This window comes from Neofelis nebulosa, chromosome 14 (assembly GCF_028018385.1).
Source record: "Neofelis nebulosa isolate mNeoNeb1 chromosome 14, mNeoNeb1.pri, whole genome shotgun sequence".
NCBI lineage: Eukaryota > Metazoa > Chordata > Mammalia > Carnivora > Felidae > Neofelis > Neofelis nebulosa.
In genome coordinates, this window is record NC_080795.1 from 82,987,228 (window position 1) to 83,002,767 (window position 15,540).

Below are 15,540 nucleotides of genomic sequence, written 5' to 3' on the forward strand. Positions count from 1 at the left end.
TGAGCACGCACGCCGGCCTTTGTCTCTGTAGAGCTGTGCACCATCCTGCTGGAGGCCATCACCGACAAGGACCCTCTGGTGCAGGAGCAGGTCTGTGGCGCCCTGTGCGCCCTCGGAGAGGCGCAGCCAGCGGAGGTGCTCCGAGCCTGTGAGGAGTACCTGTGGCGGCACGAGAAGGTATTCCCTGCCCGTGGCTGGCGGGTGTCGGGGGGCGAGCCGCTCCTCTAGGCGCTCCGGGGCCCTTGGGGCGGGGTCTGTAGGGGAGCGGTGGCTGCAAAGCCGGGGTCCCGGTTGCTGTGAGTGGAAAGCCGCCCCTTCCAGTCCAAGTTCCCCCGACATGGGGCATTTCCAGGACACGTGAGCCGCCTCAACTTGTGGCCCGTGGGTCCGTCCCGTCGCGGGGGCACCGGGTGGGCACGTCAGGCGGTCAGCCGCACAGCATCCAGCTGCTCACAAGCCCAGGCTGTGTTGCCGTCCCCGCTCACTCGCTGGCTCGAGGACGGACGGCTCTCCTCGCCGGGGTCTGTGCTGTCCCCCAAGGGAGAGAGAGCAGGCCGCTCGCCGTCAGGGACCGCAAGAGGAACGGGTGGACGAGCGCGTGAGGGAGGGTGGAAGGCGTTCGAAGGGGGGCCGCCCGCGGAGCCCGGGCCCTCTCCCTCGCCGCCCTCCCTCGGACCGCGGCCCCCCCCCCGTGCTGGCCGTGCCCGGGGCAGCCCTGCAGGGACGCGGGCGTGCCCGTCGGTGCCGCAGAGGAGGCTGGGAGCCAGCTCTCTGTTCCGGAGTCGCCGCCGGCCCCGGGTCTGAAGTGGTTGTGTGCCAGCTCTAGTTGTTCTCGGTGTGCTTTGGGCCCTTCCTCGGAGGGAGAGGCACTTTCACAGCCTTAAAAGACCAGTTTTCCTTGTGTTTGATCTAATACTTTGAGGTGGAAAAGGGGATCTCTGTACGGCGGGAGCTACTTCTCTCTCGTGGGACCGCCATCTCCTAGGCAGTAGGTCAGTCCCACCGGGCGGCCACTGAGCTGATCATATGACAGTTTAGGGCCACCCCCCCCCCCCCCCCATCCCAGCTTTGGCTCTCTCAGCCTTTCTGGCCTTTTATGTGCGCGTGGGCGCACTAGGGCTGCCCGTGGGGACTGCATAGAGCGAGTGGGGAGAGTGCACGCTCGTGCTCGGGCGCTGTGCGTGTCCACCGCGGCTCTTCCGTGGCTTCGTGGAGTTTCCCGCTGCTCACGTGCCGGGCGCTGGCCCTTCCGTGTGTGGCTGAGAGCCTTTGTGATTGTTAGCGACCCATACGCAGCAAGACGTCGTGGGCTTCCTTCTGGCCGTTTTCTAGCTCATCTAGGATTTTGCACTTCTTCCAGCCTTTTTGGTTTCTTTCGCCACTTTAAGAAGAAAGCTCTCCCTTTCGCGTTTGCGTGTTTGCAGTAAAAGTATATGAAGTGGGAAGTTCTGTCCTCTCGACTGAGCTCCTCGCCAGGCACCTCTCTCTGCCCCTACGCCGCCCCCCCCACCCCCAGGTCTTGCCACCTGCCTGGCATCCTCACACCGTGCGTTATGGGGTTTCACCTCCCACTGACTCCCTGGAAGACGCGTGGGCGGGGCGCACACGGGGACAGACCGTCCCTGCACGGTGGCTCTCAGGCCCATGGGCGGGAAGTGGCTGACGGAACAGAGGCAGAAGTAGTCGTCTGGGTCGGCCAGGGTCACTCCAGCACGAGCAGGCTTGGGTCTCTCACAGTTCCGGAGGCCGGGAGTCCGAGATCACGGTGCCGGCAGGTTCTGTGTGCGGTGGGGACCCGCTTATTTTATAGGCGGCCTTCTCCTCACCCTGTCCTCACACGGCAGAAGGGAGGAGGGAGCTCTCTGGAGCCTCTTTAGAAGGCACTAATCCCACCCCTGAGGCTGCACCCTCCTGACCTGCTCGCTTCCTGAAGACCCACCTCCCAATACTGTCACCTTGGGGTTAGGTTTCAGCACAGGCATTTTGGGGAGACCATTTGTAGCAATAGTAAAATCAAACTTTGAACTGGTAACTAAAGGTTTTCTTCTGTTTGTTCTCTCTTTTTTTGGCTGGTTTCAACTTCATGCATTCGTGTCTGGTTTTCTCTAGAATCCCATCCTAACACAAGGGAGGTTTTTCGTTTGTTTTTTACACGTTTGTTTATTTATTCCGAGAGAGAGACATGTGTGAGAGTTTACTTGGCGCTGAGTTATTCTGCTAGGGGTTGAAATCCCAGCATGCTCAGCAGCGAGTCGACTCCTCCACTGACCCAGGTCAGGACCTTAGACGGGTGCTGGTAGTCACCTCATGCATTGGGACCATGTGGTGACTGTCTGACCTTTGCGTCCCGTGGCGAAGGTCCTTCCTGCAGATGACCCGGCGCGGGTTCTTGAGCAGCTCTTGAGCAGAACCGGTCAGTGCTGGGGGGAGAGGCGGGACGATGGGCTCGCTGGCAGCACTCCAGAGTGTGAGCCGGCCCCAGCGCGGTTCCCGCCCTGCTCAGGTGACAGGGCCGTGGCTTTATCACCGCGTGCCGTGGAGCACTACATCTTGTTCTGATGGGGCTAGCGTTCTGCCCGTTGAACTTTAAGAGCAATGTAAAATGGAAACAGAAAACCTTTTTCTTTAAAAATAGGCGACCGTTGCAATCCCTATCAAAATCCCAGGGATGGTTTTTGCAGAAATAGAAAAAGCCATCCTAAAAGTCAGACGAAACCTCAAGGGATCCTGAATAGCAAAAACAGTCTTGAAAAAGAACAAAGCTGGGGACTCACACTCGTTGACTTCAAGGCTTACTACGGGGCCGCTGGAGCCGAACACCACGGTGGAGACCGGCCGAGAGACGGACAGAGAGACGGGGCAGAGAGACAGGCGGAGAGACGGGGCGGAGAGACGGGCGGAGAGACGGGGCGGAGAGACGGGCGGAGAGACGAATGCAATAGAGTCGAGAGCCCGGGAAAAACCTTTGTGTATGTGGTCAAATGAATTTGGACGCAGTTTATCGCCCAGAGAACAAAACCTAACCCTGGAGCTTTCCCCCGGGAATCTGAGGCAGGTGTCGTGGGGTCTGTTCGTCGATCTAGAGGTGTCTGCCATCTGCGTTGGCTCTTTTCAGGAACAAAAATCCTGCCCACGGGTGGGCCCCACAGTGCAGGAGGCTGCTGGTGGCCTCCATGGGAGGGAACCCCTGCTTTTACAGAGCTCCCTCCACCAGCCCAAGCCGCCTCTCTTTCTGGCCCCTTTTCCTCTGGTCGCCCAGGCTCGCTCCTGTCCCGGCACAGACCAGGGCACCACGTGCTGCCGTGTGTGCCGACCCCCCTCCGCCTGGATGCCCCGCTCCTGGGGGCGGGAGGTCCTCACGGGAAGGCCGGTCTTGGTCTTTCCCTGCCGCCTGCGTGTTTCTTGGCCCCCCCCCCCCCCCCCCCCCGTCTCTGTGAGCGCCCCGGGGCTCCTGGCCCGATGGAGCCTCTCCCTTGGCTGCACCCTGCTCTGTTCACCTCACCCCTGCTGCGGTCTGTCCTTGCCGCGAGGCACTTTGGCTTCCTGGCCCCGGACCCCGCTCCCAGCCGTCACCACACGTCCTCAGTTGAGGCGAGGATGAGTGCCAGGTGGGGCCACGGCTGCCAGGTGCCGACGAGGCCTGTGTCCGGGCGGGTGGAGGGCCCACCCGGAGCAGGGGAGGAACCCTAGGACGGGGCTGGCGGGGCTGGCAGTGCCATCGTTTTACCACCCAGCCTCAGCCCCCGGGGCGAGGTCTGAAGCTTGGGGAGGGGTGTGACAGACAAGGCCCCCTCGGGGCGGGGCGCGCCTGAGTGAGGAGAGGGCCTGTCAAGCAGTCTCCTCTGACCGGTCTCCCTGGGGAGCCCCAAAACTTCCTGGCGGCAGCAAACTCTGTTGTGATAGGACCTCTCGGGGCAGGAGAGCTTCTGGCCGGGAGACCCCGGCCACAGCACGAGGGCCACCATCTGTTTACTGCGGGTGTTGCACAGAACACTCCTGGCACCTGCTGACGACCTCGTGCCCTCACCCGCTTCTCACGGTCCTTTCCTGTGCGAGGCCCTGAGAGTCTGGGGGCATGAGGAGTGGCCAGGCGTGCCCTGACCTCCCGCGTTGGGGCCGCCAGGGGTGACTGTGAGTTGAGTCACCCCTATAGAGAAAGCAGGCGTCAGCAGGCTGCCTGGGTGCGAGCTCCCCTTCCAGGACCTTCCTCGATGGTTTCTCTGGTCAGTTGGCACATCCTTACCGGACGATGATCCTGAGGGCCATGGAGACGGTCGTGAGCAGTCACATCAGTGACCTGGACAAGGACATGGCCAGGGCTGTCATCTTCCTGGCCTCCAGCGAGATGACCAGGGTGAAGGTATGGGGGGCACCTGCCTGCTCGGGGAGGGGAGCTTCTTTCCTAGGACTCTGAGCCGAGCGCATTGGGAACGTGGGCTCGCATCTGGCTGCCTTGGGCCGGCCGCCCCTTCCTGCACACTGAGTGCCCTGCTGGGATGGGGAGGCCCGCCCATAAGTGTAGAGGTGGAGCTGGAGCAGAGACAAACTTCTGGAACTCTCAGGGCAGATGCAAGGGCACCGGTGCCGGCCCCCCAGCGTGAGGAGGACGTTGCCAGGCTCTGCGCGGGCCGGCTCCCGGTCGCAGCACTTTCCTCTCCCTGCAGGTGGAGGGGGGAGCAGGGGATACTGGGGGAGGGGGCTTGGGAGAGTTCTCTAGCAGGTGCTCACGGGGAGCCTGAGAACAGGGCACGATGTCCCATTGTTGCTTCTTGGGCAATTTCAGGGTGAGGTCCTGTGTCCCTTGCTTGATCGGGGCATCAGTGCACGTTTTCGGGGCGGGGGGTACAGGACTTGGTGTGTGACTGGCAGCAGGCTGCCAGCAACGTCCTGGTGGCTGTTGGGAAGCAGTTCATCGGCCTGGTGATGGAGGAGGTGCTGAGCAAGTTCCAGCCCGGGGCCCTGCCGCACTACTTCGTCGTGCAGACCCTCGCTAACCTGGCGGCTTCCAACGGTAGGTTCCGCCTGGCCTGCCCCCACCGGCATTCCGGAACGAGTGGGGTGGGGGGGGCCCTCTCCACCACTTGCCCCGGGCCGTGTGGCCTGGGGGCACGGGGCGGGCGCACGGCGGCCAGGCCAGGTGAGGCGGGGGCTCCCTGACGTCCCTCCCCCCATTTTGCAGTGTTCGGCATGGTGCCCTTCCTGACGTCCATCCTGAGCACCATGCTCCCCATGCTGGGCATGGCCAAGCACGATATGACGAGGGTGGCGTTTTGCTGTGGTAAGATGGGGTCTCCGGGGCGGGGGCTGGGAGCCGCCTGCCCGCCCCTTGGGTCTGGGGAGGGTCGTGAGTCCTCTGGGCTGCGGAGGAGGGCCGAGCGGCCCTGGGTGACTGCGGACGTGTGGGCGGGCGGGCACTGCTGCAGGCGGGGACTCGGCCTGGGCGTCCGGCTGCTTCTGTCCGCTGGCAGGGGCCCCTGTACCTCACAGTGCGGTTCTCCGAGGCCGGGACACTTGCGGGGGTGCGGGAAGAAACCTCCCCAGAGCCGCAGAGACTTCCCACATCTCTCCCTGCTCAGTACTGGGCATCTCCGAAAGGGGTCCTTACTCCCCTCCCTCCTGGGTCTGCTGCCCTCTGTGCACTCAGCAGGGACGGCTTCTCAGGGCGGGGTCCGTGCACGGTGTGGAGGGGGTGTGGGGGGGATGGCTCCTCGCGGCGGGCCCTTCGAGGCAAGGGAGGCGCTCCTGTTGGGAGGAGGGCAGAGGGTCCTGAAGCATGGAAGGTGCCGTGGGCGGCTGCGCCCACATTGCGTGGCTTCCTCTGGAATGCCCGCAGCCCTGGCACTGAGGGGGGGAGCAGGGCTCCGGTTAGGAGGGTCCTCGGTAAGGGAAGGGTGTGGTGACTGGACAGGGTCAGGGCACCTGGAGCTCAGCTGAGGGCTTGTCGGGTATTTGCCGGCCGGCCTGCTGCCCCCACTCCCTGCCGTGTACTTGGGGGCGACTGGGGCCTTTCACAGCAGCATACTGGAGCCCGGGGCCCTCGTCCGCCCCGCTCGCGGGGGCTTCGGATCCTGGGGCCCCGGGGAGGGGCTCCAGCTCCTGCCGGCCGTCCTTACGGCCCCTCGCTCCCATGTCCCTTGTCCCTGCCACGGCCTCCTTCCTGTCTTCTTCTCACGCGCTCCTCCCACCGCGGGTGATGGCAGACTCCCCAGGTTAAACTGTAGGAACCCTCCTTGACCCAGTTTCGGGTAACGAGAATTTTCGTCAGGGTCCTGGGACAGCTGAGCCGGGGATTCCCACCGGGCTGGATGGCAGAGCAGGACCCAGAAGGTGGGGCGTGGGGATGTGTTTGCAGGTGCTGGAAGCAAGGGGGGGTGGGGAGCTGGGAGGTCACCTAGGACGGCGCATCCAGGCTGGAGGGGGAGTAAGGAGACCCCGCGTCGTCGCAGCCGAGGGCTCCTCGGGAAGGACGCAGCTCCATCCCTGCAGCTGCCGAGGCCGCGAGCGGGGGGCCAGCCCGAGGTGCCGAAGAACCGACCCTTCTAATGCCACTGACGGTTTTTACCGCGTCCGTCGTGTGTGAGCAGTGTTCGCTCTGCGCCGGGACGTGCTGTCTGCAGGGCACGCGGTGCTCTCCGCTGACCGACGCTCCCCCGCCTGCCGTTGGAGGAGGGAGCGGCCCTTCCCGCTGGCATGGTGGGCCGTGAGTGGGCCGAGGCCTCCCGTGTCTGCTGGCCCGGGGCCACGAACAGAAGTTGGTGCCCCAGGGTCCTTCCCGGTTGCGTCTGCTGACGCTGTGGCTGGAGGGAGAGGAGCCAGAACGCCCGGAGGTGGAGACGGCGTCCCCCGGACAGCCGGTGCGCGGTCAGCCTGACCACACCGTGTGGCACTCTCAGCGGCCCCGGATTGCTGCCCGCGACCAGCGTCTCCCAGAGCGACGGCGGCAGCAGCATAAACAGAGCTCCAAGACCTGGGCGAGCAGACAGTCCAGGGAGAAGAAAACGGGCACGAAAGACCAGGCATGATGACTCCCTCCGGGGGTGAGGTGAGAGCAGGGCGTGTTGTCTGGAAGTAGCCGCATTCAGGGAGTGCAGCTGAGCTTCTCGGGGTCAGAGAAGCGACGACAGATGGCAGCGAGAATGGAAGAGAAGGTCGAGGAACGCCCCAGAAAATAGAGCAGAAATGCGGACCTGGAAAATGGGAGACAGAGGAGGAAGGGGTGGCAGGCCAGGCCATGAGGCCTCATTCAAGTAACAGATGCCCCGGAGCCGCGGCTTCCAGAGGGAAGGGACCTCCCAGCGTCCACACCAAGACACTTTGGTGGGGAAAGTGGTCCGAGAGGACACGGAGGAGTGGGACGGCCTTCTCCCCCGCCGGCACCTTGCCCACGGCTGTCTGAGTGGCGCGGCCCTGTCGGGCATGGCGGGGGGAGACCCGGGGTGCCGGCAGGAGGTAGAGGTTGGTCGGTGACCCCTGCCTGGAGAAGCGGAAGGCCCCGAGGGAAACGAAGCCGGTATGAAGTGAGCTGGCCGCCCCGGCGTTGTTAGCAGGGGGAAGACCAGCCGTGCGCGCTTCTGGAGGAGAGGGGCCGGTATGCGAGAACTGCCCTTCTACCCCAGGTGTGTGTGTGCATAACGGATTAAAAAGTAAAACCTAGTAACAATCTGGGGGGCTCGCTTCCTGCTTCCGGCCACTCTGGCAATAGAGTGGCCCGTTTTCCTGAAACGCCTCGCTACAAGGTGCCGAGAGACGCAGGTCCGTGAACGGCCTCCCGACTACAGAGCTCAAGGAGGCCAGAGCGTCGGGTGGACAGGGAGGAAGAGGGCCGGGGCTGCGTCCCTCCTCCAAGCAACAGGGGCCGTGCGGCAGGTGGGGACGCGAGGCCTCCTCGTGCTCTGGTGGGGCCGGAGTCTGCCTGGGCCGGACCCTCCAAGAGCCCCTCCTAAGCAGAAGGGCGGCCGGTGGCACAGGAGTGCTCCCTCCGGGAGGCGATTTTCTTCTAAAAGTTGTTGGGGCGCCTGGGTGGCTCAGTCGGCTGAGTGTCCGACTGTGATTTTGGCTCAGGTGCCGATCCCCGGGTCACGGGATCAAGCCCCACATCTGACTCCGCAGTGAGTGTGGGGCCTGCCTGGGATTCCCTCTCCCCATCTCTCTCTGCCCCTCCCCTGCTCGCACAAGCACTTGTACACATGTAAACTCTCTCTCCCTCAGAAAATTTTTTCTTTAGCTTCTGTGTCTTGGGAACTTGTGGCTGTGATTGCCGTCACATACACACAGGGATCAGGCTTGTTCTCTCTGTCGGACTGGGGAGCCCTGGCTGAGAAGTTAGCTGTGTAAGTGGCCCGGGTAAGAGCCATGAGAGCCGTGCTGGGCAGGGGCTGGTGCAGTGCCCCCCCCCCCCCCCCAGCTCCTCTGCTACCCTCCTTCTCAGGGCTGCGTGACAGGGGCCTGGCCTCGCCTCTCTCCTCTTATCCCTGTCCTTTCCTTTGGCCCCGGGTTCAGCCCTTGCTGAGCACTCGTAGGTCTTCATCTGTGCGCAGACTTACCCACCTGGATGTCCCCAAGCACAGCCACTTTCGTAGACACCACTGTCTCGGCCCGCCCTGCCTCAGCCCGACACTCTGCACCTTCAGTGCCCTCCCACGCCCCCTGCACCCGGGACTTCTGGGCACAGCGACCCTTGCAAACTGTGCATTATTTGTGTCTGTCTGTGAGGGGTGAGGTGGGCACAGCACCTCCTCTTTTTGCCTTGTGGTGGGCGCTGTGAACCGAGGCCGTTCGGGGACGTCGGTGTCTGTGCCAGTTCTGTATGGCTGCTGTCACACAGTGCCACTTAGAAATGCAGGGCGCCTGGCCAGCTTGGTCGGTGGAGCGAGTGACTCTCGATCTCAGGGTTGTAAGTTCGAGCTCCACGTTGGATGTAGAGATTACTTAAAAATAAAATCTTTGAAAAAAAAAAGAAAAAGAGAAACGTATTCTTACGGTTCTGGAGGCCAGAAGCCTGAGATCAAAGTGTTACTCGGAGCCCTTCCTGGGGGCTCAGAGGGAGACTCTGTTCCTTGTCCCTCCCCCAGCATCTGGAGGTGGGCCCCAGGCTGTGCCCTGCTGTCACTCTGCCGTCTTCTTTGTGGTCTGTGTGCTCTCTTCCCGAGACATGGTCGTGTTGGATTTACGGCCCACCCTACCCGACACGGTCACATCTTATGTAGTTATCCCTGCAGAGATCCTCGTTCCCAGAAAAGGCCCCTTCCTGAGATTCTGGGACGGACGTGGATGTGGAGGGACCCTCCATGCCGGAATAGTCCCGGAGCCCCGCACTTAGCCCCGGTCTCGGGAAGGTGTCCTGCGGGGGGGGGGGGGGGGGGGGGGGTGGGCGTTAGAAGGGGCGGCGGTGCGGGCGTATCACAGCCACCCGCCCTGTGGTAGCTCTGCAGCACTTCAGCGAGAGCACCCTGGAGTACCTGGCCAACCTGGACCAAGCCCCAGACCCCACGGTCAGGAAGGACACCTTTGCCACTGACATCTTCAGTGCCTACGACATCCTCTTTAACCACTGGCTACAGAGCCGTGAGGCCAAGGTACAGCCTCTGCAGTCTGTCGGAACGCGTGGCCTCACCCTGCCGGCTGCCGTCTCCCGCCCCTGAGCTCGGCCCACCTCCAAGAGGCCTGAGCCTCTTGTGCCCTTTTGCAGGCTTTGGGGGAGGGGACTGCGGGGAGGGGGGTGGAGACAGCTATGGACACATGCTTCCCGGTGCCCGGTCCGTGTCCCCTCCCCTACCCCCCACCCCGGCTCGGGAGGTGGGAGCCTCATCAGGGAGTGGAGGTGTCCTGTGTGAGGTCTTCCCAGAATATGGCTTGTTTCCTGCCCTCCGACCCCACTCTGCCCGGAGGCTCCCGGACCGCCCGGGTAGCGGGCTGAGCCGAGGCGTGACGAGTCCCCCGTGGGTGTTGCCTTCACGGCCTCCCCGGCCTGGCCACCATCCAGACCCTGGCCATGGTCACTCTGACCTCTCTGCCTTCGGACCCCCTTCGGCCCCCCTGGTCCACAGGGTACCCGGGGTTTCCTCATTCCGACCCTGGGTTCTTGGAGAAGGCCTCTTGCCTTTCCGCTCGGGGCACCTCCCAGCATTGCCGTGCTGGTTTGGACGTGAGCACCATTTGCTGTTTCCTCGCAGCTCCGGCTCGCCGTGGTGGAGGCTCTGGGGCCCATGAGCCACCTGCTGCCCAGTGAGAAGCTGGAGGAGCAGCTCCCCAAGCTGCTGCCGGGGGTCCTGGCCCTCTACAGGAAGCACGCCGAGACCTTCCACGTGTCCAAGGTGCGCGCCTGCACGCCGCGGCCTGTGCAGAGCTCTGTCCACCGGCCGGTGCCCACCTGGCTCAGTTGGGAGGGTGTGGACACCCCGGAGGGGAAGCGCAGAGAGCGCTGTTGGATTCAGTGGTGGGTGGGGCCCAGGCACGTTTCTCCTCACTGCCCTGCCCTGCCCTGCCCAGGGCACCTTCACCTTGGCCTTACCCCAAGTCGGTGCCGCCGTTCCGGGCCTTCTCCTCCTGTCTTTGTTCTTGACGTGGAGGTAGGGATTCCTTATTTGAGCCCTGAGGTGGGGTCTTTATGGCCAGGAGGTGGGGCTGGGGGGTTTGACATAGGCCCCGATGGCCTCTCTCCTCCCCGTCTTGAGCAGAGCCTGGGCCAGATCCTTGAGGCTGCGGTGAGCGTGGGCAGCCGCACGCTGGAGGCCCAGCTGGACGCGCTCCTGGCTGCTCTACACGCTCAGGTAGGATGCACAGGGGGCAGGACGTGGAGGGGCCAGGGGGCAGGGGCGGGTCGCACCTGAGACAGGGCAGGCTGGGGCTCCTGGGGCGGGTACAGGAGGGCATGCTGGGGGGAGGGGCGCTGGGGGCAGGGACCCTGGGACAGGGGCCCTGGGGACGCACTGTGGATGGGGCTGGTATGGCAGGGACGGGGGTTCTGGTCTGCTGAGGCTTGCAGGCAGCAAGAGTGGGATGGGTGGTCCAGCCCAGTAGTGCGGAAGCCAGGGTGTTCTCTGAGTCGTGGGTGTGGGCCTAGCTGAGAAGAGAGCCTGTGGGGAAGAAGGAGTGATGGTCTGTGGAGAAGGGGTTGAAAGGGAAACACAAGTAGACCACAGCTGAGAAGGGAGATACTCGCCTTTCTTAGAGCTGTCCCTTCGTGTCTTTCTGTTGGGTTTTGGGTTTTCCCACATTGACCTGTAGCAGTTACTGACAGTCTTTTATTGTTCACGTAAAAGTCTTGTTCCTACTTTGTCCTTCATCATTTGACTCCATTTATGATATGTTCTGCCATGCGAAATCATTTAATGTTTACATCATCACACGCCTGTCTGTTACGTTCTAACATAGGTTTTCTTATAGTTAGAAAAGCCTTTTGAATTCTGCAAACTACTTTTCAGATTCTCCCATTTTCCAATGTGCTTGTATAGTTTAATCCATTTGGAATTTATTTTAGGGAAACACTGAGAGTCCAGTTTTATCTTTTTTCCAGATGACTACCCTTTGCACCTCTTCTGTTGTGTAACCACGTGTTCTAAAACTTAGCATCTTAAGGCAGCAACCGTTGTTATCCTCGGTCACTACAGGCCAGGGGCCCAGGCCCAGCTCCTCTGCTCGGTTCTGGCTTGGGGCCTCCCGTGGTCCCAGCTTGAAGGCTCGACCGGGGCCAGGGGGTCTGTTTCCACGATGGTGCCCTCACCTGGCCGTGCGCTGGAGGCCTCCTTCCCGGCTGGTGGCTCTCTCCCCGGGCCGCTTGAGCGTCCTGGCCGCTCGGCAGCTGGCTTTCCCCGGAGGGAGAGCTCCCGGGGAGCAGGTGGGAGGCTGCTGCAGTGCCTTCTGGGACCCGCTGAGTCTCCACAACGGGAATAACGAGGAGGTGCCCGGGAGCCTGGGGCCGAGCCCTGGGGCCAGCGCCTGCACCCACCTTCCCCGCCGTTCTCTGAGAGCTAGCAGGGTCCAGCTTGGGGTGGGGCCTGTGGCTCTGGGGACATGCTCTGCACTGTTGGTCACCTCTTTGTAAGATGGGCTGTCCCGAAGAATTGCCATTGAGCCTTTTGTGCAGAGGCCCTGCTGGTGTCACGACTGTGACCAGGGGGACTGGGATGCTGGGGGTGGGGGAGGGGGGGACCTTCCATATCACCCGCTGGGACGCAGGGGACCCCAAAGACACATCTGCCCACAGCTTCTTCAGTTTTTGTTTTTGTTTTGTGTGGGTTTTTTTTCTTTTTTCTTTTTTCTTTTTTTTTCATAATTTTGGATGAACCAACACTAGGTGTTTTGGTTTCTAGTACTTTCTATATTCTGGAGATTAATGTTTTCCAGCCTGTGCCCAAAGGAAGTGGGAGGCTGTGTCCTGGCTGCCGGTGGGAAAAGGCGGTTTGAAGGGGCCAAGACTCTCTTCCCTGGAGACCTGAGGGCCTCTGACCACGGGGGCAAGTGCATCCCTGTAGCCCCATGAGAAAGAGCCGGAGTGAGCCGACCGGCCATGGGGGAGGTAGAGGCCATGAGGCCTGGGTACCGTAGGAGGGACCTTCGCTCCAGGCTAGCTGGGCCCTTGGGAGACGGCAGCATCCCCTGTAACTGCTGCCGTCTGTCCCTTGGAGCAGATCTGTGTGCCCGTGGAGTCGTCCAGCCCTCTGGTGGTGAGCAACCGAAAGGAAGTGTTACGCTGCTTCACTGTGCTGGGTAAGCCGGCAGCCCACGCGGGGCCATCTGCGGACACGAATGTCTGCTCACGTGGGGGCCGGTGGACCGCTCGTGTGCAGGGGGTGGTGGCAGCTTTGGGCGTGGGTTGGAGGTGAGGAGGCTTCGGTGTGTGGGCTGCAGCCCCCGGGAGGACCCCGGGGCTGGCAGGTGCCAACAGTGAGCAGGGAGCAAAGATTATTACAAATGATTATTTGGCTCTGCGCTTGCCCGGCAGCGTGCTGTTCGCCTGACCGCCTGCTGGCCTTCCTGCTGCCCAAGCTCGATGCCAACAACGAGAGGACCCGCGTGGGCACCCTGCAGGTCGTGAGGCACGTCATCAACTCAGCTGGTGAGTGGCCAGTGTGGGCCAGGGCCTGAAAGAGGCAGATAGTGACCATCTTTTAGGTGAAAGGATCTTGCTCCGATTTGTGGACGTTGGCCTTTGATAGGTGGCTGTGGACGCCGGGGCTGGGCCAGGTGCTGGCCGCTCACCCCCAGGCCTGATGTCGTTGTCTGTCACGACTGCCCCTGGGGGGCGGGTGCCGGTCAGGGACACGCACTGGTGATCTGTGTCCTGGGTGCGGGGCTCTGTGAAGGGTGCGGGCCGGCTGTCCTGCAGAATGCCTTGCTATCTGTGTGTGTCTGGCTCCCTCACAGTCACATGGAAGGGTTCAGCCTTCTGCTTCTAAGGTTAATCTAACCAGCAACAGCCTGGACATTTTTCACACCCGAGCTTGTGTTTTCCCATAAGTTTTGGTCGGTAAACACTGGCCATGGGCCACGGTAGGCCCGCAGCCTGCGTTCAGACAGCCCAAGCTGTCCGTGGATTTTTCACGTTAACAGGTCGTAAGAGCAAAGAAGGATATGACAGAGGTCACATATGTTCCTTGAAGCCTAAGATAGTTTTGTTTCTTTTTTTTTTTTTTTTAATTTTTTTTTTTTTTTTAACGTTTATTTATTTTTGAGACAGAGAGAGACAGAGCATGAACGGGGGAGGGGCAGAGAGAGAGAGGGAGACACAGAATCGGAAGCAGGCTCCAGGCTCTGAGCCATCAGCCCAGAGCCTGACGCGGGGCTCAAACTCACGGACCGCGAGATCGTGACCTGAGCCGAAGTCGGACGCTTAACCGACTGAGCCACCCAGGCGCCCCTTGTTTCTTTTTCTTTAATGTTTACTCATTTTTGAGAGAGAGAGGGAGGGAGGGAGAGGAGAGTGTGAGTGGGGGAGGGGCAGAGGATCCAAAGCAGACTCCGAGCCGTCAGCACAGAGCCTGACACAGGGCTCGAACTCAAGAACCGTAAGATCATGACCTGAGCCGAGGTCAGACATTCAACAGACTGAGCCCCCCAGGCGCCCTGGCCTAAAATAGCTTCTACTTGGCCCTCTATGGAACAGGTATGCTGACCCCTGTCCCGCGAGGTTCACTGTGGGTCGGTGCTGGGTCACACACAGTGCCTGTGGACCCGGGGCACATCTTATGGAACTTGGAACGATGCCCCTTGGGAAGAGGCAGGGACACGGGAGGACGGTGGCAGCCGGGGCTGCGGCCCAGAGTGTGCCGTGAAGCCAGCAGCGCGCCGACTCCTGGGGGAGGGCTCCTGACCTCGGAGGACGGTGGCGGCCACACAGAAAGTGGAGTGCACCCTCCCCTGGTTCCCGCGGCCCCCACGCGAGCCTGGTTTCACTGATCAGGAAGCTGAGGGTGAGGGAGGTGGAGGGACTTGCCTGCCGCTCGGGCCGTGGCCGCAGTGTCGGTGGCGGGACTGGGTGCGGGCGCAACGGTCGCTGTGCGTTCAGATGCTTGGACTTCCCCGCGACTGAGGGCGCTGCCCGTCCTTCGCCGATCGCTCCGCGGCCTTCGTGCTCTCAGACTCTCTTGCGCTCATGGGTTTTATTTGTGGGTTCCCTCTCTGGGCGTTTATGTGCGTGTGTGTGTAAAGAAATAGACTTCCTAAGTCTCAAATGACACCGTTCCAAAGCACGCTTTCTCACTCTACTATACCTTAGAGAGTTACTAGCGTCAGCGTGCTTTATTATTTGTATTTTGAAGTGCAGGCCCCGCACCAAACAGCACACGCTTCTGCCGTTCAGCTTAACGAGCCTGTGAGGCCCCGGCCCGGCCCCGCAGGCCTGGAGCCCGGCTCGACTTCTGACATGTGGTGCAGATAGGATCCTGGCACATGAATTACTTCGTCCCTGGCTTCCGGCCCTCGACACTCTGTCTGTGGGACGTGTTCGTGTGGTGTAGCCCACTCCTTCCCTTTCCGTGAAGTGTTCCAGGGGGTCAGTCTATGCTCCACCCCCCCACTGCAGGCAGGTGACGGGCTGTGTCCCGTGGCATCTGTTGTCATGCACGATGCTACCAGGGACGTTTGTCCTGTGCACATTCAGCTGAGTGTGCACCTAGGAGTAGAGTCTCATGTCGTAAGGTACGCATATGTTCAACTCAGTGGATGAAGCCATTCTGTTTAGGGGTGCCTGAGTGGCTCAGTCAGTTAAGCGTCCGACTTCGGCTCGGGTCATGATCTCACAGTTCAAGAGTTTGAGCCTGCATTGGGCTCCTCTGTCCCCCTCTCTCTCTGCACCTCCCCACTCGTTCTCTGTCTCTCTCTCTCTCAAAAGGAAATGAACATTTAAAAAATTAAAGAAGCAAAATGCTGTAATATGACTAAAAAGTTGGGGCCGTAGTTGGATTCCCAGGCACTGCCGTTCCGTCGGACTGGCCACACGTGAGGGTCCTGCCTCTCGCTTTCTTTCCTTGCTGCATTGTCCCTTAGCCTCGGTTACTGTCACTGAGAAATCTGGTACTCCTTTTCCTCGCAAGCCATTTG

At 61.6% G+C, this 15,540-nt stretch overlaps 1 protein-coding gene across 9 annotated transcripts in view; it reads left to right on the top strand.

The window, feature by feature from the left end:
• Positions 1–15,540, top strand: part of MROH1 (maestro heat like repeat family member 1) — a 62,460-nt gene that overhangs the window by 12,004 nt on the left and 34,916 nt on the right. For all 9 annotated transcript variants that reach the window (XM_058699428.1, XM_058699430.1, XM_058699427.1 and 6 more), the window contains 9 exons: positions 32–177; positions 4,229–4,360; positions 4,849–5,011; positions 5,180–5,278; positions 9,424–9,575; positions 10,173–10,313; positions 10,677–10,769; positions 12,630–12,708; positions 12,944–13,057. In XM_058699428.1, coding sequence (XP_058555411.1) covers positions 32–177; positions 4,229–4,360; positions 4,849–5,011; positions 5,180–5,278; positions 9,424–9,575; positions 10,173–10,313; positions 10,677–10,769; positions 12,630–12,708; positions 12,944–13,057 — 1,119 coding nt within the window. The remainder of the gene's footprint in view (positions 1–31; positions 178–4,228; positions 4,361–4,848; positions 5,012–5,179; positions 5,279–9,423; positions 9,576–10,172; positions 10,314–10,676; positions 10,770–12,629; positions 12,709–12,943; positions 13,058–15,540) is intronic.